This window comes from Eleutherodactylus coqui, chromosome 11 (genome assembly GCF_035609145.1).
Source record: "Eleutherodactylus coqui strain aEleCoq1 chromosome 11, aEleCoq1.hap1, whole genome shotgun sequence".
Lineage (NCBI taxonomy): Eukaryota > Metazoa > Chordata > Amphibia > Anura > Eleutherodactylidae > Eleutherodactylus > Eleutherodactylus coqui.
The window spans coordinates 137502578-137515843 of NC_089847.1; the positions used below are offsets into that span (position 1 = coordinate 137502578).

General features: G+C 47.3%; 1 protein-coding gene and 1 long non-coding RNA gene across 5 annotated transcripts in view; one reads left to right on the plus strand and one right to left on the minus strand.

Moving 5' to 3' along the window:
- SAAL1 (serum amyloid A like 1) overlaps nucleotides 1-13266 on the plus strand; it is an 80606-nt gene that overhangs the window by 24592 nt on the left and 42748 nt on the right. Inside the window, exon 1 of one of the 4 annotated variants that reach the window (XM_066583637.1) lies at nucleotides 3216-3319. The exons of 2 other annotated variants lie outside the window; for them this stretch is intronic. In XM_066583637.1, the coding sequence (XP_066439734.1) occupies nucleotides 3220-3319 (100 nt within the window). In that variant the 5' untranslated portion in view covers nucleotides 3216-3219. Of the gene's footprint in view, nucleotides 1-3215; nucleotides 3320-13266 lie in introns of those variants that run through there. One more of the 4 variants, XM_066583632.1, reaches the window with a different exon arrangement.
- On the minus strand, nucleotides 1244-3299 carry LOC136582517 (uncharacterized). The gene is made up of 3 exons (XR_010787190.1): nucleotides 3156-3299; nucleotides 2025-2135; nucleotides 1244-1270 (listed from the first exon to the last, which is right to left on the minus strand). It is a non-coding gene; the product is annotated as an uncharacterized lncRNA (long non-coding RNA).

A 13266-nucleotide genomic window follows, 5' to 3' on the forward strand; every position in this document is an offset into this window, starting at 1 on the left:
TCTTGCTGACCCCATCCCATTATAACTGATTCCTGAACCTGGAGATATATATATTGTAGTCGGCGTCCAGGGACCGGCTTTCTACTATTGTGTGTATGTACATGTATATAATATATACAGGAGGTGAAAAAATATATAAATTCTGTATGAAATGCATACGCTTTTAATCATTAGCACTGAGCTGCCCTTTGACCCCTGCTTGGCTGGGAGCTTTCCTGCCAAATTTGTATTTACTTCACCTCCTGCCCTGCTCTGGGGAGTTTTGGGAGTCTGCTTGTAACAGCTGAGTGGCTCAATCCCCCGACCAATGGAACCCTGTTGCTCAGGCTGATGTTCACTTCTTCCCGGAAGCGTCTGTCGTATTATCTCCATTTAAAGTCGGTCTTTACGGTCTTATTGAAATATGTTTTATAATCTTATGTAATTTAAGGCATGCCTTTTAGACGGTGTTTCCATATTTTTGTCCACCCCCTGTGTGTGTATGTATATATATATATATATAATTATAATGATCATCTGTTCAGTCGCGGCCGGCTTCCTGTCGCTTTATGGATCATCGCTTCTTTACCTTGGCTGCTTTTTTCAGTATATATGTGCTGCAGTGTTTCCCCGAAAATAAGACCCTGTCATATTAATTTTTATCTTATTTTCGGGGGGTGTCTAATAACACCTACTGCCGGCGTTCCGGTCCTCGCACTGCTGCCGCGTCCTCCTTCAGTCCAACAGAGCAGTCCCAATCAGAGCTTTAGCTTTGGGTATTCAAGCCCCGCTTCCAGGAAGAACTGCTCTGTCAGCCTGAAGGAGGACGCGGTAGCCTGCAGCAGCACCGGAGGCCAGCGCGAGGACCGGAACGCCGGCGGTAGGGGAGTATTGGGGTTTTTTAACATGTAGCCTAGCTAGGGCTTATTTTCGGGGAAACATTATGTATGTATATGTGTGTATATAATGTGTAGATAGTGTAACTATAGAGCCGCAGGACCCGCAGATGTCAGGCAGCAGATTTTATTCTGAGTACAGAAAACATACAGTTTACACATAACGAGGCGATTACAGATGATTACACTGCCCCCCCCCCCAATAATTGCAGCAGATAATCACTGATTTGCTGAGCGGCTGGATTATGCGGGTCTAGTATTTGTCAGGGAGGCCTCTGGGCCTATAACGATTAGGGTCGCCCCCGCTCCTCCCCCACTCGTTGGCTTCCTGATCGGCGGCGCGGTCCTCGGCTCCTTGTCCGCTGACGCCCGTCTGGATGGATTCTCTGGCATCACTAGGGAGAGATGGAAGTGGTTGAGTTCAGGCAGATATTGTGCAGAAAGCACGGATTTACTCTCATATGGACTTCGCTTTACTTCTCCAGTACAGATATTTAGTAACATCTACTCTAGTCACAGCCAGAGCTGCATTCAAAACATTGCTAGTTTCCTGTTAGCTACAGACGTTGCTGCCCCCTGGTGGGAGTGTGTACAGATACTCCACCAGGGATACAGCTGGAAGACTTAAATGTCTAGCATGTCCTGGCAGTGGCATGCTGAGAGTTGTAGTTTGTCGCAGGTTTCTGCCACTACCGCTGAGTAAGGTTTGGTGCCTTCTGGTAGTTACTAAAACTGTGACTGTCTTAAAGGGGTTGTCCAGTTGTAAGCTATTGATGGCCTTTCTGCAGGATAGGTCATCAATGGTCGATCGTCGGGGCCAGGACCCTCTCTGATCAGCTGTTCACCGGGTCAGCGCACTCATGCACTGAGCTGATTTCTGCAGGAAGCAGACGGCTCCATTCTCATTCCAGCGGTCAGGCTTAGTATTACAAGCAATGTTCCCATTGACTTCAGTGCTTGCAATACCGAGACTGGCCACTGCAGTGGCAACGGAGCTGTCTGCTTCCTGCAGAAATCAGCTCAGTGCATGAGTGCGCTGACCCGGTGAACAGCTGCACAACTCCTTTAAGACTACATTTCCCAGAATGCAATATAATACAGTGAGAGCACTTAAACGTCTGTCGTTTCCATGACCACGGGGCCACTTACCTTATGATGTTGGCCCAGACTCCCGCTTCCCCCGGGCATGGAACTGCAGGCCAGAGTTCTGGAAGGTTTTTTCTGTCAATGCGATGCCCTGTATAGTCAGATCCCAGTATTCTGCAAGACATCAGAGAGTACAAGCTGAGCTGCCGCCTCCCCTTAACCCCTTCATCCGGGGCCACTGCCAGTCCTCTGACAGCCGACACCCGCCCACAACAGCCACAATCAGTGTGAGCGCCAATCGTGGGTTTTAAACCTTTCAGTGCCGCTATCAATTCTGAAAGTGGCATTTAAATGGCCCAACCAGGATTCAGGGGCCCGAAATACCCACCATGCCATGAGACTGGGAGGTGCCGTTCGGTTGCCATGCCAGCTTGGGGTCTTCTGGAGGCCCCTGTGGGCTGCCGTGTCAGAGCGTGGTATAATGCAATACTAAGGCATGCATTATACTCTGAGTGGTCAAGCGATTGCAAGTTCAAGTCCCCCGAGTACAAAATACGTTTCATGAATTATTAGAAAAAGTAAAAGGTGATAAAAGGTTAAAGAAACGTTTTCTATATTAGAAATAAATCAAAACAAGAAAAAACCCCAAAACCCGTCGGTTCAGTTGGATCCATCAAAGTCCGACCCATCAAAGTAAGGCGTTATGTATCCCGCACAGCGAGCCTCAGCGGAGAGAAGATGGTCACCCCGCTCACATGAACCCAGAAATGGTAACAATAGAAGCTACGAGCTGTCCTGCGAACAACGAGCGCCCAAACAACTGCCTACACCGACGGGCACATAAGTCATAGAATATGGGGCGGAAATAACTTTATTTATAACCAAACATATTGACATTTCTATAAGTAGTACAAAATTTCAATTACAATTATGGGTTTAAGGGGGTTATTAAAAAACGGTATAAGCTGCATATGTCTAAAAATGACCGTCTTATACTTCAGCCCCCCCCATAATTTGCATTTAGCTGAAAATATGCAGTAACGGCGCCCCCTACTGGGCAAGTTATTACGGAAAATAACTGGTCCTCGACTGACGGCTCTGCAGTTGTTAAAAAACTATAGCCACTAATTTAAACGCTGTCGGGGCATGCTGGGAGTTGTAGTTTTACAGGAGAGCTACATACTGAGGACTTACGTTTAACAGCTTCTTGTATTGATCTGACGCAGTCTGCAAGATTCTCAATATTCTGGCAGGTTCCATGAACCATAGCTATAGAGACCAGCAGGAGGAGGACCTGGACCTTCATCAGGATCTGCGGAGAGTCTCGTCTGGCAGAAGGAAAACTGTAGAAAATCCAGGTTTATAAATCGGATGATGTTATGGTCCACGAGCCTATCCCCATGTGACTGAATTACACTAGTGTGTATATATATATCCAATACTGACCCTGAGTTACATGCTGTATTATACTCCAGAGCTGCACTCACTATTCTGATGGTGGAGTCACTGTGTACATACATTACTTATCCTGTACTGCTCCTGAGTTACATCCTGTATTATACCCCAGAGCTGCACTCACTATTCTGCTGCTGGAGTCACTGTGTACATACATTACTTATCCTGTACTGCTCCTGAGTTACATCCTGTATTATACTCCAGAGCTGCACTCACTATTCTGCTGCTGGAGTCACTGTGTACATACATTACTTATCCTGTACTGATCCTGAGTACATCTTGTATTATACTCCAGAGCTGCACTCACTATTCTGCTGGTGGAGTCACTGTGTACATACATTACTTATCCTGTACTGCTCCTGAGTTACATCCTGTATTATACTCCAGAGCTGCACTCACTATTCTGCTGGTGGAGTCACTGTGTACACACATTACTTATCCTGTACTGCTCCTGAGTTACATCCTGTATTATACTCCAGAGCTGCACTCACTATTCTGCTGGTGGAGTCACTGTGTACATACATTACTTATCCTGTACTGCTTCTGAGTTACATCCTGTATTATACTCCAGAGCTGCACTCACTATTCTGCTGGTGGAGTCACTGTGTACACACATTACTTATCCTGTACTGCTCCTGAGTTACATCCTGTATTATACTCCAGAGCTGCACTCACTATTCTGCTGGTGGAGTCATTGTGTACATACATTACTTATCCTGTACTGATCCTGAGGTGCATCCTGTATTGTACTCCAGAGCTGCACTCACTATTCTGCTGGTGGAGTCACTGTGTACATACATTACTTATCCTGTACTGACCCTGAGTTACATCTTGTGTTATACTCCAGAGCTGCACTCACTATTCTGCTGGTGGAGTCACTGTATACATACATTACTTTTCCTGTACTGATCCTGAGTTATATCCTGTATTATACTCCAGAGCTGCACTCAGTATTCTGCTGGTGGAGTCACTGTGTACATACATTACTTATCCTGTACTGATCCTGAGTTACATCTTGTATTATACTCCAGAGCTGCACTCACTATTCTGCTGGTGGAGTCACTGTGTACATACATTACTTATCCTGTACTGCTCCTGAGTTACATCCTGTATTATACTCCAGAGCTGCACTCACTATTCTGCTGGTGGAGTCACTGTGTACATACATTACTTATCCTGTACTGCTCCTGAGTTACATCCTGTATTATCCTCCAGAGCTGCACTCACTATTCTGCTGAACTCTTTGTTGGCAGAGCCTGATTAAGAACATTATGCAAATCATCACAACTTGTGTAGTGTATTTTAGTTCTCAGCCTGCAGTATTATGAATGCAGCTCTGGAGTGTCATGCAGGGTGTTGGCCGTTCTTATGTCCCCTGTATCAGATATAACCTGGGTATCTGCTCCCTCTCCGCTCTGCTGTCTCACCTCGGTAGTGATGTGCTCTCGGCTTCTTGCTCCGGGGTGCAGTGAGGTCCCGGCACTGGTTGCTGCTATTTATTTCGGTTGCTGGTAATGTTTTCCCCAGAATCTTGGACAGTTCGCTGCTTTTTGTTTATTTCACCAGTTTTGGTGCCAACCTTACCCATGAACCTGTGTGGAAATCTTTCCTGGGAAGTTTCCTCCGAACTAACGCACGTTTCTCCATACGTGAACTCCCAGCGCTGCAGCGGGGGCTCCCTATGTGGTTGGGGGGCTCTAGAGGACCGGTGTAATAATCCCCTGGGCTCCCCATGAAGGGTTAATGGTCAGGGTAGACGAATCCAGAATACTGGGACCCTCCAGCTGTTGTGGAACCAGAACTCCCAGCATGCCCCATGCTTCCTGCACTTTAGTAGAACACTGTGGCTCTCCAGCTCTTGTGGAACTACAAGTCCCAGCATGCCGAGAGCTGTACCTCCCGAACAGCTAGAGAGCGGCAGTTCGCTGCTGGGGGGGCCCTGGTTATGTAAAGCTGGTCTGCGCAGGTGAACACGGTCCCCGGCGGGACACAAAGGCTCTGTTCGTACAGCGGACTCCCCCGCTCGTTCCTTGTGGGCCGCCATGTTTCTATTGGTACCATTTTGCGGACGGCTCGCTGTTCGGTCGCTCTTTTTATTACATTTTTTTCTTGGAGAAGCCGTGACAGAAAAAGCACAAATCTGTATTATTTGTGATGAGGTTCACGGTGCGGGACGACTAATGTGTTACTGTGATGGCCGCCGCCGTACCCAATATGGTTCATGTGTGTTTTATCCTCGCTGCGAGCTTCCTGCGCCCCGGCAGTGAGGAGGAGGCCGGCCGGAGTGCTGCTCGCAGTTGGCGCTCTATGCCCTCTCACTGCGACTAGTCAGAGGTAAGTGAGCGGCACTCCGGTGTTTCCATCGGCTCCAATGAATGGAGTACTGACCGCCGTGCTCAGCCCGCGCTCCGTCATACAGACGCCACTGTGGGGGGAGAGCGACCCGCAGCGAGGAGGACGAGGAACGCGGAAGTCCGTTCTGGGGATCGGTGGGGTTCACAGCGGTGTATTCTCCACCAATCCGCCAGTTATCGCCTATCATGTGGAAAGAGGGTAACATCCAATTCTGGTGCAGCCCCTTTACAGTGATGGTGTATTGTATCGATGTATCATTTCATAAGAGATAAATAACCCTTTAACTGCTGGAATTGTGTCCAGTCCTCCTTGTATGAAGCAACCTACGGGTCAGCGGTGACTGACAGTGTGGCCGGAGATTGTGGTTGACCTTTATTGAGGGCCCCCGGGTGACACATAAGATTCAGCACACGTTCTCCATCTCATCTGCAGTCATGATAACATTTTATTGACCTTTTATCAGGTTTTTGTGGTTTCACAGGAATCGGCGGCGGCTTTTGTTGTGTTAGAGGATCGGCCAAGTGCAGGTTTATGTCATCCGGTGGTTGTAGATTCTCCTCGTTGGTCTTCAGTTCTGCATCTAGTAATCCTCCCCGCCGTCGGCTTCCCTGTAATGATAAATATAATTGCTGCTATCTGTTTCGGTTGCTGGTAATGTTTTCCCCAGAATCTTGGACGGTTCGCTGCTTTTTGTTTATTTCACCAGTTTTGGTGCCAACCTTACCCATGAACCTGTGTGGAAATCTTTCCTGGGAAGTTTCCTCCGAACTAACATACGTTTGTCAATACGTGAACTCCCAGCGCTGCAGTGGGGGCTCCCTATGTGGTTGGGGGGCTCTAAAGGATCGGTGTAATAATCCCCTGGGCTCCCCATGAAGGGTTAATGGTCAGGGTAGACAAATCCAGAATACTGGGACCCTCCAGCTGTTGTGGAACCAGAACTCCCAGAAAGCCCCATGCTTCCTGCACTTTAGTAGTCTTGTAGAACACAGTGGCTCTCCAGATCTCTCCCATCATCTATTTATACCCAGGACTGTAACAAGGGGGCGCTCTAATAACTATATATAGCTATATCAGGGAACAATACAGAGATCTCTCCCATCATCTATTATACCCAGGACTGTAACAAGGGGGCGCTCTAATAACTATGTATAATATATCAGGGGTCAGCACAGAGATCTCTCCCATCATCTATTATACCCAGGACTGTAACAAGGGGGCGCTCTAATAACTATGTATAGATATATCAGTGCTCAGTACAGAGATCTCTCCCATCATCTATTATGCCCAGGACTGTAACAAAGGGACACTAATAATTATGTATAGATATATCAGGGGACAGTACAGAGATCTCACCCATCATCTTATATACCCAGCACTGTAACAAGGGGGCGCTCTAATAACTATGTACAGATATTAGAGGTCAGTACAGAGATCTCTCCCATGATCTATTATACCCAGGGCTGTAACAAGGGGGCGCTCTAATAACTATGTATAGATATATCAGGGGGCAGTACAGAGATCTCTCCCATCATCTATTATGCCCAGGACTGTAACAAAGGGACACTAATAATTATGTATAGATATATCAGGGGACAGTACAGAGATCTCACCCATCATCTTATATACCCAGCACTGTAACAAGGGGGCGCTCTAATAACTATGTACAGATATTAGAGGTCAGTACAGAGATCTCTCCCATGATCTATTATACCCAGGGCTGTAACAAGGGGGCGGTCTAATAGCTATGTATAATATATCAGGGGTCAGTACAGAGGTCTCTCCCATCATCTATTATACCCAGGACTGTAACAAGGGGGGCAGTCTAATAACTATGTATAGATATATCGGGGTCAGTACAGAGATCTCTCCCATCATCTATTATACCCAGAACTGTAACAAGGGGGCGCTTTAATAGCTATAGATATATCAGGGGTCAGTACAGAGATCTCTCCCAACATCTATTATACCCAGGACTGTAACAAGGGGGCGCTCTAATAACTATGCATAGATATATCAGGGGTCAGTACAGAGATCTCTCCCATCATCTATTATACCCAAGACTGTAACAAGGGGGCGCTCTAATAATTATGTATAGATATATCAGGGGTCAGTACAGAGATCTCTCCCATCATCTATTATACCCAGGACTGTAACAAGGGGGCGCTCTAATAACTATAGATATATCACGGGTCTATACAGAGATCTCTCCCATTATCTATTATACCCCGGACTGTACAAAGGGGGTGCCCTCCACATCTAGGAGGAAAGAAGCTTTCTACACTGACATAGAATAGGGTTCTTTACTGTAAGAGCAGTGAGACTATGGAACTCTCTGCCTAAGGACATGGAGATGGCAAATTTGATAAGAGTATGAGGGGCCTGGATGTGTTTCTTGAGTCTTACAATATTATATGTTATATCACTGATTACTCAGAAGGGTCGGTGATCCAGTGATTATTCTGATTGCCAGATTGGAGTCAGGAAGGATTTTTTTCCCTCTAAATTAGAAAAATTAGCTTCTATCTCATTGTTTTTTTTTCTTTCCTTCCTCTGGATCAACATTGGGGGTAATGGGCAGAACTGGATGGACAGATGTGTTTTTTTCAGCCTTACATACTATCTTCATATAAACGAAAGCCTACAGGCGTTTTTGTGCACCACACTTTGACCCCTTTCCGTGACCTTTGGTAGATGATTTTGGTGTCATTAGATTTGTGACCTCTTCACCACTGCCGTAAAATCATAAAATTTGAGTTTGATGCATTGAGTGACTGTCATGCAAGGTTAGAGTTCCTCTGTTAAGTCTAGTGACGCTGTTGTGCTTCAGCCAGCAATGCTGCTAGGCAGGATGAAGCGTTGCTGAGCGACGTAAATATCAACATGGAAGATAGGGGCTAGCAAATATACAGTGTTATGTGACCATAGATCCTGATGGCAACCAAGCTGGAACTTCTGTCCCTCAGAAAGGGGTTTGTGTGCACACGTTCTTACAGGGAGGCTCTTGAGACAGCCCTAGCGGAGCCCATACACTACAGACCAGCTGCAGTGATGTATGATGCAGCATCTAGTGCGACACCCAGGGCACGTAGGAAATGAATCTATATTAGTGTCGACACTTCGCTCAGAGGGACACGTATGTTCACAAATCTCTGAGTGGCTATTATATCACATACATCAGTTTATATAGAGAGTAGGCAGGCTTATGTAAACACTGCATGAAATGCATGGGACTGCCTGAGTAAAGCTTGTCGTACGCAGGTCAACACAGTCCCTGGTGGGACACAAAGGCTCCGTTCGTACAGCGGATTTTGCCCCCGCTCGTTCTTCGTGGGACGTCTTGTTTCTATTGGTACCATTTTGGGGAACGGGTCACTTTTTGATCGCTCTTTATTACATATTTTCTTGAAAAAGCACAAATGTAGAGTTGTGTATTTCTTCTTTCTGATGCTGTTCACCGTGCGCGATGAATAATGCGTTACTTTGACGGATGGGACTTTTACGAATTCACCGATGCCAAATATGTGTTGTTTTTATTTTATATAGCGGTTAAAAGGGTTTTTAAAACTTTTATTACCTTTTTTTGTTATTAAACAGTTTTTTATCGGGTCTCCAACTTGCGATCGCTCAATGTCTCATAAAATCTAATGCAATAGCTGCGGTGTATGCAGCGGGAGCGGACCCTGACCCCACTCCACACAAGCCACGCTCACCAGGGATGTTCAGGTTTTCCTTGGAGCGCGAAGAGATTAAAGGGGTTTTCTCACAAGCGGTTTTATCCCTGATGCCGACAGCCCAGCCGCAGCGCACCTTGAGGTGTATGGCGGTGGCCTCACACATGCATCACTCCTCTATCTCCAGCGGTCCCATGGTAGTGAATGGAGCCGTGGCACATGTGTGGCCTTACACTTTGAGATAAGCCGTAGCTGGCTGTCTATAGAACAGGTAAAACCTGCATGTGGAAACCCTTTAAAGCATGAATTTAAAATATAAAGCCCATCTTGCAGTGTTTTCCGCATCAGGATATCCGCGCTAGGATTTCTCCCAATGACATGAGCAGCGTTGGCGTGCGGATCTGCAGGAGCTTCAGGTGCGGATCTGCGGGAGCTTCAGGTGCGGATCAGCTGCAGAATATGAAAAAAAATGACCTTGCAAATTTGTCGCAGTTGGACGACGGCCAAATTCCCTCCACTGCGATGGTCTCGCTGCTGACTCATCATTAATGCTGGCCACTGGATGCCGCGGTCACATGATGCTACTGGATGCTCGCGGGCTCTCGTGTCCATCTGATGCGTTTGGCCGTATTGCACCGCAGTGAGTCGCAGGAGTCAGGTGATCGCCGCTGCACTATACAGTATTATTAGCCTCTGATAAAGTAATGCATATCGCTAGGATATATCATCACTGTATGATCTTGGGGGTCCGACCTCGGAGACCCTCACAGTTTTAAGAATGAGCGCGACCTTACTGTCCTGGGACATAAGTTTGTCCGGGGTAGTGATATTATCTGCCATCCATCCTCGGCCCGTTGTCCCTCGGGTCTGCTGATTCCTGGGCTCTATTTGCAAGATGGCTGCTGCAACCTTCTTGTCTGAGGGAGAATGGCAGATAATATAACCGCCCACCGGTAACAGGGCAAAATGTTGTTTCGGGACCATAGGGTTGCTTTAAAGGGCCGCTGACTGGCTTTATGCTGCCTGCCCTTTGGAGTTTTTCTGCACAACAGCACTTTCTGCCAGCTCCATTCACTTGGGGCGCCGCCGTGCAGAAAAAAACTGTTAATGTAGGGGCCTCATTTGGCGCACAGTATTAACCCTTTCCAATCCGCTGTTTGACGTCTTCCTACATTCTGATTGAAGCTTGTACAGCTCCAATGTCAGAAGACGTCTGACAGGGTATTCTTACTGTCTATTGCCAGCCACTCCGCTGTCAGATCTTCTTTAGCACACACACTGGCTTTAGCCAGCAGATGGCACCGTTGTATAACAGCAAAAAAGGGAAAGCCTTTTAGGAAACCCTGAATCCAAAATTGGATTGGAAAGGGTTAAGGTTCAATCCCTGATTGGTTCAGGTAGCCGGCTCAAGGTTGACGCAGCCATCCATCCTTCTGAGATCGGTAAAATACCCACTATAGAGGCGATAAATAAAGTGCTGCAAATAACAAGTCCCTTTCCCCTTTAATGCGACCCTCCAGTCCCGGACAAGGTAGCCAAACTGCTTCTCTGGCTACCCTGATGCACATTATGAACACCACTGGCCAATCAGTGCAGAGTGTAGTGCCTTAGACTACCAACTGTCTAGGAGCGGAGGATCTCTCTAGTTCAGCACTCCTCCAGCAGTGCAGCCCCTTCATTCTTTGGATCAGAGTTCGGACCCTATTGGCAGTTACTTTACACAGGATATCCACAGGATCGGGGATAACGTGCTGAGAACAGAGGTCCCTCGTCTCCCCTCCTCCTCGAACGTACTGAGACTGACTGGAGTGCTGCTCGCAGTAGCGCTCTATTCACTTTCCATACAACTGCCAGAGATAACTGAGCAGCGCGCACTCCTATGTTTCCATCAGCCCTGATGAAATGAATTGAGTGTTGACCGTCCGTGCTCAGCCACTGCGAAAAAGCAACCTTTCATTCTGGAGATCGGCGGGGTTATCGTCATGTCAGGACTCAAACCCCAAAACTCCTGTACTCCAGGTGGCAGCTCTACCTACTGAGCCATCAGCCCTTTGGACAGCTCCCCTGCATGACCTTAGCCTAGTTCCTGTCTTAGCTCCGCCCCATTACTGCTTGGACATGCTATAAATGTCTGGCCCTTCCACTTCTTCTTTGCGTGATTATTGTTCTTGCTGCCTTTAGTCTAGCTCTGCTACTACTGCTCCTCTCTTTACAATTGCTGTTATCCATTACCGACCCCTGGCTACATCCTGACTACACTTCCTCTCTGCTCCCTGGTACTGCAACAGATACCCGTTACTGACCTCGGGTTACACGAGGCTCCGAACCTCCTCCATGCCGTTACACGGCCGTGACTTCCCCACCAATCAGCAAATAATCGCCTGTTCTTTGGACATCCTATGGAAAGGGGGTAACATCCGATTCTGGTGCAACCAGTTTAAAGTGATGGCGTATTGTAGCGATATCTCATCATTTCACAACGTATGAATAACCTCTTAACTACAGAATTGTGTCCGGTCCTCCTTGTATGAAATAACCTACGGCTCCTATGTGCTCCAAGGTGATCGGCGGCGACTGCCAGGGTGGCTGGCGGTCGGTGGCGACTGCCAGCGCGGTCGGCGGTGACTGCCAGCGCAACCGGCGGTGACTGCCAGCACTGCCGGACCAGTGGCAACTAAATCACGGGTCAAGTGAAGACTGCAACTTTGGAGCCACGGAGCGTCTGTGCAGGGGATACTGCGGTTATAATTGTCTTCGCTGTTTCGGTTTATGTTGGTAATTTTTGGTGACCCTTTAAGTGTTCCTGGTCTCCAGTTTTAGACCGCACTGGGGGGAGGCTCCTGCTGCAACTCCTGCTCAAACTCCTCTATGGCCTTGTGGGCGAGTATGAGTGATAGTTTGTAGCTTACACACTTTTTGGGTAGAGGATTCTTTTGTGTGTTGGCGGGGGCTGTATAGGAAATACAAGCTCTTATGTGTATATGTCTATAATGTCTCTCCGGTGACTCCTATGTCCAAAATGACCTCCTTGTCTTCCCCCATATTGTGATCCATGTCGGCCCGCTCTTCTGGATTCCTCTGGTCTGCTCGGTCTACCACCGATTCCTCTGATCTACCACCGATATCTGATCTATAGCAGTTTCTGCCTGATTTACCTCCTTGTCTGCGAGGGCCAAATTTCTTGTGTCGTTCTGCAGATCTTCCTTGTGAGCCGGAGCCCCGGTCTCTCCCAGGTATCTTGTCTCCACGACCTCCTTGGCCGGAGCTTTGAAACAGCTTTTCAAGACAAGGATCCATCCTCTCCTTTTTAACCTTTATGCGGAGGTGGTCATGAGGCGGCTGGACTGAAATGATCCGGGTATTAGGCTGACAATAACTGGAGGAACCATCACTAAAATCTGCGTACGGTTATGGCTACAAGGTAGATCTTGTGGAATGTGTTATTAATACAATGGCAGCTGCTATGACGTCGTGGACCCGTGACACTCGGCGTGGGCTCGGTGTACCGCAATGATCCCAACATACAGCCATCTTTATATTCTAAAAATCAAAGGGTGCGCCTGTCCTCCTGAGCCAGTTAACAAGCCTGGAAGGTTCTAGAAGTTTCTTTACAAAAACCTGTTCTTCACGGAACATTAGCTCTGCTATATCATCTGATAAAAGTACATGGTATGACGTCAATGTCTTATTGTCACAGCGCTTTATCTGGTTATACCATCTAGATTACAGAGCCAAGACTGCGCCCGATAACCAAATAGCTCTAATATTTCAATATATGTCGTCTTACAGATACATAGACCGTCTTACCACAATAAGTAATT